General features: G+C 42.6%; 1 protein-coding gene across 4 annotated transcripts in view; it reads right to left on the reverse strand.

Moving 5' to 3' along the window:
• RUNX2 (RUNX family transcription factor 2) overlaps positions 1-13,468 on the reverse strand; it is a 351,373-nt gene that overhangs the window by 152,113 nt on the left and 185,792 nt on the right. For all 4 annotated transcript variants that reach the window (XM_025260982.3, XM_044929390.2, XM_025260984.3 and 1 more), the window contains one exon: positions 7,004-7,165. In XM_025260982.3, coding sequence (XP_025116767.1) covers positions 7,004-7,165 — 162 coding nt within the window. The remainder of the gene's footprint in view (positions 1-7,003; positions 7,166-13,468) is intronic.

Consider the following 13,468-nt stretch of genomic DNA (forward strand, 5'->3'; position numbering starts at 1 on the left):
CATTACTGAAGCTGCTGGTTTCAAACCCTCAAACCAGAGGAACAGACAGAAACTCAGCTATAGAAGGGATATTTAAAAATGAATTACATCAAACACTGCTGGCTTTGAAATGACATGAACCATCCTGCCAATTGACCTTGAGTGATCAAATGGAGTTTTTCCTCTGCGATTTCTAGATTTTGTGGAAGTAATAAAATAGTTTTTAGGAACTTTATCAGACTAACCCCTGATTTTTGGGAATTTTCTGCTGATTTTTGGGAATATTATAGTTTAGCAACTAACAGTCACAAAAATGGAGACAACTTAGTGGTCCTGTACAGTTGATTAAGTGGCATTTGTTGATATTTAAGTATTTTGAAAGAATAAATTCAAGACTGCTTGCTTAAACAGAAAGAAAAGATCTTCAAAAAGATTATAGTTCTTAATGCTGTCTTATGTAAAAATAACCCTACAATTGCACAGAAAAAACATCCACATAACCTGTATTGGTCTCTCCCAGGGTCCCCAAGGCAGACAACATATATGATCCTGTATATCTAATGCATGTATCTTACATCTCTAAGAAACCTCCTAAAAGGATCACAGAGGCCCACCGGTACAATGGCCAAGACCACAGAAAAAAATGCCAAAGAGCAGTACAGACTTAGGCTAATCTAAGATACTTCAGGGCTTCCCTGGTGGCTCAGCAGTGAAGAACCTGCCTGCAATGCAGGAGATGCACGTGCGATCCTGGATTGGGAAGATCCCCTGGATGAGGGCATGGCAACCCACTCCAGTATTCTTGACTGGAGAATCCCATGGACTGAGGAACCTGGCCAGCTACATCTACAGGGTCGCAAAGAGTTGTGACTTTCAAGATAGGACTGAAGGGACTCAGCATGCATGCACACAAGATACTTCTAGGGTCTATGTACCCTAGACTGGTTGGAACCAGGAGGTTGATGATGCTGACTCCCCGTTACCTCACCTCCAACCAATCAGAAGAGCATCCATGAGCTAATCATGCCCTGTTCCTTGAATGCTATAAGATTCCTCACTACCCACCCCAGGGCAGGTCACACAGTCTCGAGGGCATTAGCCCACTGTGGCCCCCTTTGCCTGGCAAAGTAATAAAGGTATTCTTTTCTGTTTCACCCACCCACCCAAACAAGATACTTAATTTATATGCGTGAGATGGGAGGAGTTATTTGCAATGAATAAACCTATGTAAAGTCTCCGTTAGAAGGCTAACAATAGCTCATACTCTGACTCATAAGTCAAAGAATAAGATTCAATAAATAGCTAGACATCTTTTCGTAAGAGTATAATTACATAAAATACATTTTCAAAGTCAGTAATTATGTGTCTACATACTATTTTTTAACGAGCTCCAGAAAAGTAATTATAATCTTTGTGTTAAGCCTCACAAGTGCTTTGAACATCAAAAATGCCATGAGTGATAACAATATTACAATGATGAAGCCATGCAATGGTCTGGTTTGTTGTCAAGTCTCCCTGCCTTCCCACACACCTTGCTCTTTAATAGAATCAGTGAGAAACAACTTTGGCTACCTCTGTAGGGTAAAGGTTCTTTTATAATCATGTATTGATGCTTTTGAACCGTGGTGTTGTAGAAGACTCTTGAGAGTCCCATAGACTGCAAGGAGATCCAACCAGTCCATTCTAAAGGAGATCAGCCCTGGGTGTTCTTTGGAAGGAATGATGCTAAAGCTGAAACTCCAGTACTTTGGCCACCTCATGCAAAGAGTTGACTCGTTGGAAAAGACTCTGATGCTGGGAGGGATTAGGGGCAGGAGAAGAAGGGGATGACAGAGGATGAGATGGCTGGATGGCATCACCGACTCAATGGACGTGAGTTTGAGTGAACTCCGGTAGTTGGTGATGGACAGGGAGGCCTGGCATGCTGCGATTCATGGGGTCGCAAAGAGTCGGACATGACTGAACGACTGAACTGAACTGAACTGAAGATGAAATGAGATAATATATAAAATCACTGGGTGTTCAGGGGTGCTACTTAAATCCCAACTATTAGGTGATAAAGCCATATTTATCATTATAAGTATGGTGGGGAGAGGAACCTATCCTTCAAGGGCTTCCTCTGCACCAGATCCGTCTAGACTGGTTTCTGTTTGATTTTCATAATTCAGCTGGATATGAACTAAACTCAGTATAATAAGGTCGACCCTATCAGTCAGTTATAGGGCTTCCCTGGTAGCTCAGCTGGTAAAGAATCCACCTGCAATGTGGGAGACCCGGGTTCGATCCCTGGGCTGGGAAGATCCCCTGGAGGAGGAAACAGCTACGCACTCCAGTATTCTGGCTTGGAGAATTCCATGGACTGTTACATGGGGTCACTACTTAAATCCCAATTATTATGTGATAAGGCCATATTTATCACTGTAAGTATGGTGGGGAGAGGAACCAACCCTCAAGAGCTTTCTTGGCATTAGATATCTCTAGACTGGTTTCTGCTTGATTTCTATAATTCAGCTGGGTATAATCTAAACTCAATACAATAAGGTCGACCCTATTAGTCAGTTACATGACAACACTTTATTGTTCAGCCATAAACTTATAACCAGAGAAGGCAATGGCACCCCTGTCCAGTACTCTTGCCTGGAAAATCCCATGAACGGAGGAGCCTGGAAGGCTGCAGTCCATGGGGTCGCTGAGGGTCGGACACAACCGAGCAACTTCACTTTCACTTTTCACTTTCATGCATTGGAGAAGGAAATGGCAACCCACTCCAGTGTTCTTGCCTGGAGAATCCCAGGGATGGGGAAGCCTGGTGGGCTGCCGTCTATGGGGGTCACACAGAGTCGGACACGACTGAAGTGACTTAGCGGCAGCAAACTTATAACTGCTGCTGTTGTTCTTCTTATAATATCAAAGACTACTCAAGGTTAAAGAAATATTTCCTGAATCTTGGAACTGCCCCCTGTAAACTTTGAGATGTCTGGTTTTTTATCTTTCTTTGCAATAAAGTAGGGATTGCAAGTAATATATCTTTATCATCTTATTTTATTTACTCCTTTGCTTCCATAAAGGATGTGGGGGAAACTACAGAATATATAATTTGAGCAAACTCTGGGAGATAGTGGAGAAGAGGGGAGCCTGGAGTGCCGCCGCCATGGGATCACAAAGAGTCGGGCGTGACTTAGAGACCGAACAATACCACCACCACGAACAGGACATATATACAGGCTTCCCCAGTGGCTCAGTGGTAAAGATTCCACCTGTCAGTGCAGGAGAAGTGGGTTCAATCCCTGGGTTGGAAGATCCCCTGGAGAAGGAAATGGCAACCCACTCCAGTATTCTTGACTGGGAAACTCCATGGACAGAGGAGCCTGGCGGGCTACAGTCCAATGGGTCACAAAAGAGTTGGCTACAACTTAGTGACTGAACAACAACAACAGGGTATATATGGTATAGGGTCACGGTCATCACTGTAATTCATTAAGTTTGAGCATTTGCAGCCACACTTGATAAATGACTCCAAAGAAAGAACAACAAAAAAGGAAGTTGTAAAACTGGATTCTCTGACGGTCTTTAAATAGATTAAATTGTGGTATTTCTTTGCAATGGTCTTCTCGGATAAAATGGAATTTCCTTAGGAATATTCCTTTCTGAAAGATATTTCTGGTGACTTTTACGCTTGTGATCCCTTGGAAAAGAACATTAGCATGCCTAATTACATGTAAGTGTAATTTAACATTTTCTATCTTCTGACATCATAAGTGAATAGTTATTTTCTCTTAGTGCTTTACTGACTTTTTGTGAATGCCTCCCAGTTCCTTTTAGCTCTATAAAAATTCATAGTCTACAGAATAATAATAGTAGTGACAAATATTTATTGAGTACTCTATGTGTTAGGCACTGTGTTAAGTGCTTTATGAATGCCATATAGTAATAACTTACTTAAATATTTCATGAGTTTTTTTTTGTTTTAAATATACTCTGTGACCCTCCATTTCATAAAGCAAATAACTCCTTTAAAAGTTTAGACTTTTATCGACTGATTCATTTAAGCCAGGGCTTGCCTACAAATTATATATAGACATACAATTTTTACAAAACACTTTTGTCTCCTTAAAATCAGCTACAATCTGTGTGACACACATATGGCATGTCGGGCCTGCCCAAACACTTTACACCTATGCATCTCATTTAATCCTCATAGTAACCCTAAGAGCTAAATATTATATCCCCGTTTTAATGGGTTACTATGAGAAACTTGCCTAATATGAGTATGAGTTGGGATTCAAACCTGGGCCTGGATCTCCACCCTTACTGTGTAAGTGATGAACTGTATTCTTTCTCACCCAAGCTCATATGAGAATGTTTTGATTAGGGAGATGAGAACGGATTGCTCTACAGTAAAAGAAAACAGGAACTATTCTGGAAAGCATCTCAAAAAGTGAACACAGAACTGCGTGGAGATGGCAACAGAGGTTAATATTTTAGCTGTCCATGTTCTAGAGACATAGCGTCCTGGAACTTAGGGACACCTTTCGATACTGAGGGGGATAATAACAAGACAGAAAGTATGCAGTGTGGTACCTGAGAATCTATGAGACACTCTTATCCAAGCAGTGTCCTAGGACCAGTCCCAAGGGAACTGGAGACGGGGCTCACTCCTGAAGACTCAGTCCCGTAGTCCACCAGGCAGTGCTCTGGGGCGTGGATGCAGCCCCACACCCAGGAGCAAGGTCAGAGGAAGCAGGGCTCCTCTGGTTCCCTGACAGCTGACATCTAGTTCTTTCTTCCTGATTCGCTACATGCTGACAAGAGGGATTTTCTGTTCTCTTTGCTCTCATGTTTACACAGACCCTCCCACCCTGGCACCATGTTACTCTGCCAGGAACAACTCATAGAGATGTTTGGGGTGGGAGGAAGAAACTGGACTAAACTCAGGTTTAAACTAGTTTCAAGCAGAAGCCCGTTCCTACCTTTGGCCTCAGATTAATACACGGCTGGATAATAAACCAGTTTCTGCCTCCTCCGTGAAATGAGAAAAGCTGTGTCATATTCGTTCATGGAAATGTTTTCAGTAGATATCATTAAACTGCCTCCAAATAACCTGGCTGCTCCATATTATACATGATAAATGATAAAATGCCATTTAGGCAGCTTTTTTTTTCCAGTGTTATTGTCAACGTTTTCCCAGTGAATACACTTCAGAAAGAAAATGCTGGAGATAAATGTCTCTAAAGCTGCCATCTCTCCCTGAGGTTTTTTTTTCCCTCCAGGTAAAGCCAGAGGACGAACAGCTTCAGCCACAGAGGGTTGGACAGACAGAAGCCCCAGAGAACCCTAAACAGAGGCAAAGTTGCACAAATCTGTCCTGGCAAAGTGTCACCTTGGCCCCATGTAAGACAAAAACAGACTCAGTCTAAAATACATAAGGGAGGACCAGAACTAACTCAACACCATCCGACACTGTCCCTGTGACCCTGCATCAGCCCTGGTTACCCCTCTGTGCTTGCCTCATCCTGTCCCGTGTCCTCACTTGACGTTTGTCTAAAGGAGGGAGTCGTTCCAGTAAAGGGAAGTGATCACTACAATTCTATACTCTGCAGATTCCCCAATAAATACCATGTGATTCATGACAATAATAACAGCAGTCGGAATGAGAAAGGGTCACGTGGTTTTCCCACGACTCTGGAGGTTCCCGTCCCCCACCCCCCACCCCTGCTTTCCCTACTCACCCCTACGGGAGTCCATCTGTGGCAGAAAAGGTGAAGGCCTTAGGACCCGAGAGCCCTTTCCTGCCATTCGCTTGAGAAACAAAGCCTTCCCTCCTCCCAAGTTGAAAGAAATAAAGGAGTCTGAGCTAATCGCAACCTGCAAGCCTGCGGGCGGCCCATCAGCTTGCCAGTGGTGCAACCCGGCGGAGCGAGTACCGGCTTCGAGCTTTGCAGAAAAGGAGAGAGGGAGAGAAAACAGAGACAGAAACACAAAGAGAAAGAAAGAAAGGCATTAACCTGGCCAGGAGTCAAACAGGTGCATGGAGCCCGAACGCTGAGAGCAGTGTTGGACACATAGAGGGTCCGACTATGCGTGCTTCTTACGGAGGGGGCGGGGGGGGGGCGGGGGAGGGCTGCTTCTGAACTGATGGGGGCAGGGCTGCAGTCCGGAGGCAGAGGGTATGACAGATTTTTTTTTTTCTTATTCACAGGACTCAGAGGGTTGGCCGAGAGCCTTTAACTTTCCTCCACTTGTCAATCTGACATCTTCGTGGATACTCTCTGGTTCCCAGGGACAAACGCTAGTCTATGGGGGGAAGTGCAGCCAGGATGTTGATCACACACACCCCACCATGAGTCACAGAATTTCGTGGTGCCTTGGGAAGAGAGGAAGGTGAGCCCCAGGGGCTGCCACGTTTCGAGCAACAGCAGTGAGCTGTGTGATTTATGGCGCTGCCTGGGTCTTGAGTTGGCTGCTCAGAGGCCACAACACGTGGCCCTTTAAGCCTCTTGCAGCCTCACTGTCCTCGGAGTGACTTGTGTCTGTCTGACGGGGATCTGAAGTGTGCAGTTTCTCTCTCTCTGAACTGGCTACCTGGAACTCCTGGGTGTTTAAGAGCCTCTAGAAACAGAGGGCTGTGCCTTCAGGCTGTAGTTTGGCTTTCAGGCAGATGTTAGGAACAGAAAGGAACGCAAGCAGAGGAAAGCTGGGCGGCCGGGCACAAGACCCTCAGGAGAAGGCCCCAGTTGGGAGACAGAGCCAACCGAAGGGGATGCAATTGGCCTTGGGGACACTGAGTGTCCTCTTAGCAAAGGATGCCATGTCTGGTGGAGATTCAGGCTCTTGACCTCAATTTAAGTTCAAGCCCTCACTAGCCCCGTAATTCAGAAGACCTGGTTTGCAGCTGTGGGACCCCTGTCCACAAGCCTCTGACGGAGAGTTTACAGTGAGCGTAGCTGAGACAGCTGGGCCCACCCTGCAGCCCCAGGCCCACCCCTGCACCAGAGTGGGCTCTGAGATCAAGTGTGGTCTTTACCTGAAATGCGCCTGGGCACGTCGGTGATGGCGGGCAGCCCGGTGCCCCGCGTGGAGGACAGCGGGGTGGTGGAGTGGATGGACGGAGGAGTCATCTGGCTCAGGTACGAGGGGTAGGACTGGTCATAGGACCAGGGCGGGGAGGACTGCGCCTGCCTGGGGTCTGGGAAGAAGAAGAAAATCCTTAGCACACCAGCCACTCTGGCCTACACACACAACCCCAAACTTAGAAAGGATAAAGCAGGGGAAAAAAAAAAAATCAGACTATACAAGGACGACAAATTTTCCACAACCCCACCCTTGCAGGCCCTGTGGGGCACACAGCTTTCTAGACTCCAAGTCTCTATGAAAGTAACAAAATGCATCATGCATAAGGAGTATTTGTCTCCCTCACACGTAAATATTTCTATTTGGAAAGACTAACAGTCATTTAGAAAACAATCTGTTTTGGGTATCTTCACAAAATTGAACTCTATTTTCTTTATTTTCTGTGTTTTTTTTTTTTTATTTATTACTCCAATGAACATGTATTACTTATTTCTTTTTTAAAAAGAAATGTTTGGAACAATTTACTCGATTAAAGAGCAGGGAGATGGTGCCTTTTGCTGCTGTGCATCCAGTCAGTATCCTTCAGACATGCTTTCTGGTTCTAAAAATGCATGATTCTGTGATTTTAGCACAGTTCACATCCCAGGCAGGTCAATGGGGATGAGGAGTTTGGGGCAGAGATGAGCACAAAGGGGACAGCATGTAAGTACAACAGGAAAGAAAGGAGCCAGTTATGTTGGGCTTCCCAGATGGCTCAGTGGTCACAGGTTCGATCCCTGGGTCAGGAAGATCCCCTGGAGAAGGAAATGGCAACCCACTCCAGTATTCTTGCCTGGAGAATCCCCATGGACAGAGAAGACTGGAGGGCTACAGTCCATGGGGTCTCAAAGAGTCCGACATGACTGAGCAAGTGAGCATGCAGTTATGTTATTCTGATGCTAAAGCTACCCCAGAAAATAACCGTTAAGAAAAAAACAAAACTTAATTTCAAAACTAACCAAGAACAGAAAGCTTTATCACCATCTAGTTTCGATGTAAAGCACATGAGTTTCTGACAGGAAGAAAAAAACCCAACACAACAGGGAAATGTCTTTAATCCTATTGGAATCTGTTTAAACGATGTCACATGTTTGGAATGTGGCCCGGAGTTACCTACAGTCACTAGAATAATAAAAATAATGGGCAACCGACTGGTTAGAGTGAACCGCTGAGAATTAGTAATATCTTTCAATGTATCTCTAACAGAGTTTCTTGGAGATACACAGAGAATCATAAGCTAAGTTCTCTTAACATTTTTTTTTTTTTGCGAAGTTCACTTTTTTCTTAATTTAAAAAAATTCTAATACACCAGGCTGTTCTCAAAACAGCTTTGTATATCAGAATAGCCATGGATTTTGGGACGTGTCGAATTAGGTTCAAGTTCTGAGACTTATATTTCTAAGCTGTGTGATTTTGGGTTAATCACTCAGTGACTCTGAACCTCAGTTTCCTCATCTGTAAAAGGGGATGGGAAGTAATAATATCTGAATCACAGAGATGTGGACATTGCATGAGAAGACCATGCAAAGAGGACTAGCACAGGAGATGCTCAGTGATACTAATTCTTGCCTTTTAAAATAACTTTTGGTGACACAGGAATTGTTTCATGATTAAAACACACCTGAATTGGAGCTAATCCATTTAGAATAGGTTTGATTTTTAAATTATTCCCATATTACCCATCAGCCTCTGAACATGAAAAGCTCGATTTTTGAAAACAATAAATACATTTGAGTCAATTCAGGTTTATCTCTACCAAAAAAAAGTGGATAACAAGATGTGGGTTTTTTTCTGAGATCATTCCTCCTTTAAAGCCTCTCAGTCTTTCTGTACAAAGCCATTTAGTTTCAGCTATTTCTTGTTTATTTGTTCAATTCAGAAATAATTTATTTAAAGACTATCTAAATGGGACATACTTTCTTTGACTCAAAATAATTAAATACATCTGGATATTTATCGAATGTTTACTGTATCCACAGATATACAGAAAAATTTCATCCAATTCTGTTTTAAGGAACATTTACCTGAGTTTGCAATTTGAATTAAAGTACTATTGTAAATGGTTCACAGAGACGTTTCCTTCAGAAATTGGATGGATATTTAATCATTCAAGTAATGAAATTTTGTGCTTTAAAATGTTCAAGGCTGAGACTGTAATAGATTGGCAACATTTCAAACCTGACCCTTGTTATATATCTGATACAGATATACTTCCTTCTTTTAACCATTAATGTCATTTGCTATTCAGATAAATGGTAAATGATCTTCAGATGGAAAAAGATGCATTCCTTACAACATCAGAAAGCAATCTCACAAAGACAAGGCCTTCCCTCAAGCACCATTTTTAACAGATACAAAGGACAAGAACCACACAGCAAAATGAGCAGGGCACACAGGACTCAGGTAATCTAACATCACCAGATGACTTCCTGAGCAAGCAGTTTCATCTGTATCTCCACTCCCATACTGTAGCTCGTTACCAGCAGTATAGGGCTCTCTGCCTAAAATGGGGGAAATACAAAGAAATCTAAAGAATGACTAAAATTACTGACATTTAGACATGTCACAAAGGAATCAGGGGACTTAGCTTGAATGGAAGAAACAGCTTTGCATTTCTCCTTAAGCTGAGAGGCAGCTCAGTACAAGGGGAAACAAGGGGCCTTTCTGATGAGAGGATCTGAGTTGGGGTCCCAGCTCTGCCATGTGTGAGCTGGATACCTTGGCTGTACTAGCAAACTCTCTGAACCTCAGTTTCCTTGTCTAGAAAATGAGGCAGCATAGCATGGTGAAGCGAACATAGCCAAGAGTTCATGTGTGCCAGCTGGACAGCCAATTTGGGGCTTGAATCACAGCTCCCCACTTTGTTGAGCAAGTCACTTAGATTCTGAGGGCCTCAGTGGCTCACCTGGAAAATGGGAACCAGGATGCTTATCAGGGCTCTGTGAGCATTTACACAGACTAGGCCTTGTCTAGTAGGTTGTCTGCCACCCTTGGCACATACAAAGAATACAGTAAATAGAAATGGTCATTGCTATCTGTAAAATGAGTATAATTATAACTACTATCACTTTTGTTTACAGAACTACATGAAAAAACACAAGAAAAGCCTTTTGATAACTCTAAAGTACTATATGAAAATGATCATTATTCTCATGTGATGTGGGAGCTCACATCACATGGCCAAGGCTCTGCTGTGTGACATGGGGTGTGTTTCTTAATGCGGCTGAATTTTAATTTCCTCATCTGTAAAATGGGTATGATAATACAGTCTCAGAGAGTATCATAAGGATTAAATAACAGAGCGAATGGCTGAGCATTATTCAAAAAAATTAAAAATCTGACTCTAGAGGCAAAAAAAAACCCAAAACATAAAACAGAAGAAATACTGTAACAAATTCAATAAAGACTATAAAAATGGTCCACATCAAAAAATCTTAAAAAACAAAAAAAATCTGACTAAACTATCCAGCGTGGCTGGGTTGTCTACTGTTAGTCTTGAAGATGTTCCAGAGCAGACTCATCACAATTCAATATAATGTCTGGCACATAGTAGGTGCTCAAGAAACAACCACTGCACGAACCTCAAGGGTGGCTGGAGTGAATAATGGGATTTTATAAGGAAGTAGTAATTAGTCTTTCTCTAACTTCCCCTTAGGCTATAAAAGAACTTGTATCAGATGAGGTTTTAGCTTTGATATAAACTTCCTGACTGCTGGAATATACACTTGAACTAGCAAAGGATCACTATCCTTTGAGTAGAGGGCCTTTCTGAAGATTCCCAGTGTTAGCAAAAAGAACTTCTCACTATCCTTACACAAGTGAGAAGATCTCTCTTTGCTTTCTGTCTCTCAAAGAACAGGCTGCAGGCTGGCCAATCTCTCTTTCAAGGTCACCACCCTAAGATTCTATGATAAAGACCTACTTCAGGAGAATAGGACAGGGCTTGGCAACCGAACAACAGCAGGGAGAGTTACTAAAGAAAAACAAAACACAAGAACCGCCATATGGGGCTTACTAGATCTAGTCTAAGAAATTTTGAATAGGAACTGCAATCTTAAAAAAAAAAGGATTGGTCTCCAAATACCCGTCTTTCTCTAACACCCTGTGAAAGAGGCCTCATCAACCCCAGCTCCCTCATTTCTGGCCTGTGGGATCTTGGACAAATTTTATAACCTATCTGACTTCAAGGTTCCTAATGTGTATAATGGGGATAAATAAGAAGACCTCCCTCCTAAAGTTGTTTTAAAGATTAAATGAGGTCATGTAGGAAAGAGCTTAGCATATGGAAAGAACCCAGTAAATGTTCACCACTATTAAAGCATCTCCTTTACCAAGCCTTCGTTCTGTATTTATGTTTCCAGCGCATAACCTCTTATTCTAGCAAAAGGCCCTTTTAAGAAAGCTTCCTGCAGTTCTGAAGTCTGCTGTTTGGAGACTACACCTGAGACTATATCTGGTCGCTTCGATAGCCTTTACAATCATTTAACCTGAGTCACGTTCCTTCTTTATCCTAGCTTCTCCCAGACCAAGAAATCCTAATCAGTTTAGTGTCTTTTCTAATACTGTATGCGTCAACCTTTTTCAAACTGTTAGTGGGGGGAAAAATGGCTATACAAGATCTTGACTTCCTAAATGCCCAACCACTAAGAAAATGTCATCTTATAAACATATGATTACAGCACATTTGCTTTGTTGTGGACAATTATTAAGGCTGACAATAGAGAAAAGTCACCTTAACCCGATCTCACCAGTGATTTCTGAACTCAACTTCCTGAAGAAACCTGAGACTTCTGAGATTGACTCTGAACTTGGATGACTCAGAGCAGGTGACAGATGTTTTTAGGCATCAATCCTAAGATTACTAATAGGGAATAGTGAGTGCAGGACCTAGGTCTAAGACAAACCTACGAATTAACCATTGACAAGAAATGATCTTCATCTACCTTGGACCCCACAGGGCTAGTATAATGCATTCCTTCCCTCTGCTCCATCCAGAGTTACACTAAAAGTCTTGTCAAGTCTACAGACACATGGAAGGAAGCACCTTGTCCTTCCAATCCAACACAAATAAGAATATCCTTGATTTGGGGGCCTCAGAGGCTCAAGGTACCAATCACTGTCTTGGTAGCACATCCTGGGTGATCTGAAATTACCTATGAACACCCATGAGTTTTCAGAAAATAACTGAACTCTATTTCACAGACAAAACTGCTGCTATACTTTAGTTTTAGGGTGCTTTAAGAACAGTAATTCAGTACTTTTCTATGGCAATCTACAGAAACAGCCTCAATATTATTTTTATTAGTATATTCTGGACATTCAAAGCATTGACAGATGTTTTTAAATGGATATGATCACTGCAAAACAAGACCTTGGGTGCTGGTTTTTTTATGGGCATATACTCTTTCGTGTTTGAGAAACCTGAAATATGAAATCACACATGAGCATTTTAATAGGTCTCCGCCCCTATTTTTCCCCAAGTTTCTCTCCTATCACCTAAAAGGTGTGTGTAGGTGGGGGGGGGGGTGTTGGGGGGGTTACTTAAAGAGAGGTCATAATCAAGTTTGACCTGTAACATAAACTTTGAGAGAGAAAATCAGGTCTTCCTTATACAATGGGCAGCCGTGCTCACAGCAGGATGTGACTAATCACAATCACTAAATGGCAGAGAAGACCTAGGGCTGAGCTCCTGGAGGCGCTGGGGATGACCAGCAGAGAAGAGCCCCCAGTCTAACTGGGGATGCACACTTGCAACTAGCACCTGGCTTCTGAGGTCACACTTAATGGACACCTCAGATCTACAGCTGCATGCTTTCAGAAGAAATCGTGGTCTCCTCTGTGTCAGCAGACCAAGTGTAGCTACGAAGAGTGCCGGGTAAACAAAAAGGAGCCAGTCACATCACTTGACAAAAGGAATCCCTTCAGCTTCTAGCTGAAGCAACATCTGTTGGATGAACTTTAAAAAGACACCAGAAAGGCACAAACTATTGGGTATAAGACAGGCTCAAGGATGTTTTGTAGCAAAGGGGGAATACAGCCAATATTCTGTAATAACTGTAAACAGAAAGTAACCTTTAAAAATTGTATAAAAATTTTTAATTAAAAAAAAAAAAAAAGACGGGACTTCCCCAGTGGTCCAGTGGTTAAGACTCTGTTTCCATTGGAGGGAGCACAGGTTCGATCCCTGGTTGGGGAACTAAGACCCCACATGCCTCAAAGCACAGCCAAAAGTAATTAAATACAGAGTGAAGATATAAAAAATAAAACAAGTAAATAAATAAAAAGACACCAAAATCCAGGGACCTGCATACACTTTGCACTTTCTCTCCCAACACTTTGCACTTTCTCTCTCAACTCAAGTTGAGCACAAGGTTCCTAT

Source organism: Bubalus bubalis, chromosome 2 (assembly GCF_019923935.1).
Source record: "Bubalus bubalis isolate 160015118507 breed Murrah chromosome 2, NDDB_SH_1, whole genome shotgun sequence".
In the NCBI taxonomy this organism is placed as follows: Eukaryota; Metazoa; Chordata; class Mammalia; order Artiodactyla; family Bovidae; genus Bubalus; species Bubalus bubalis.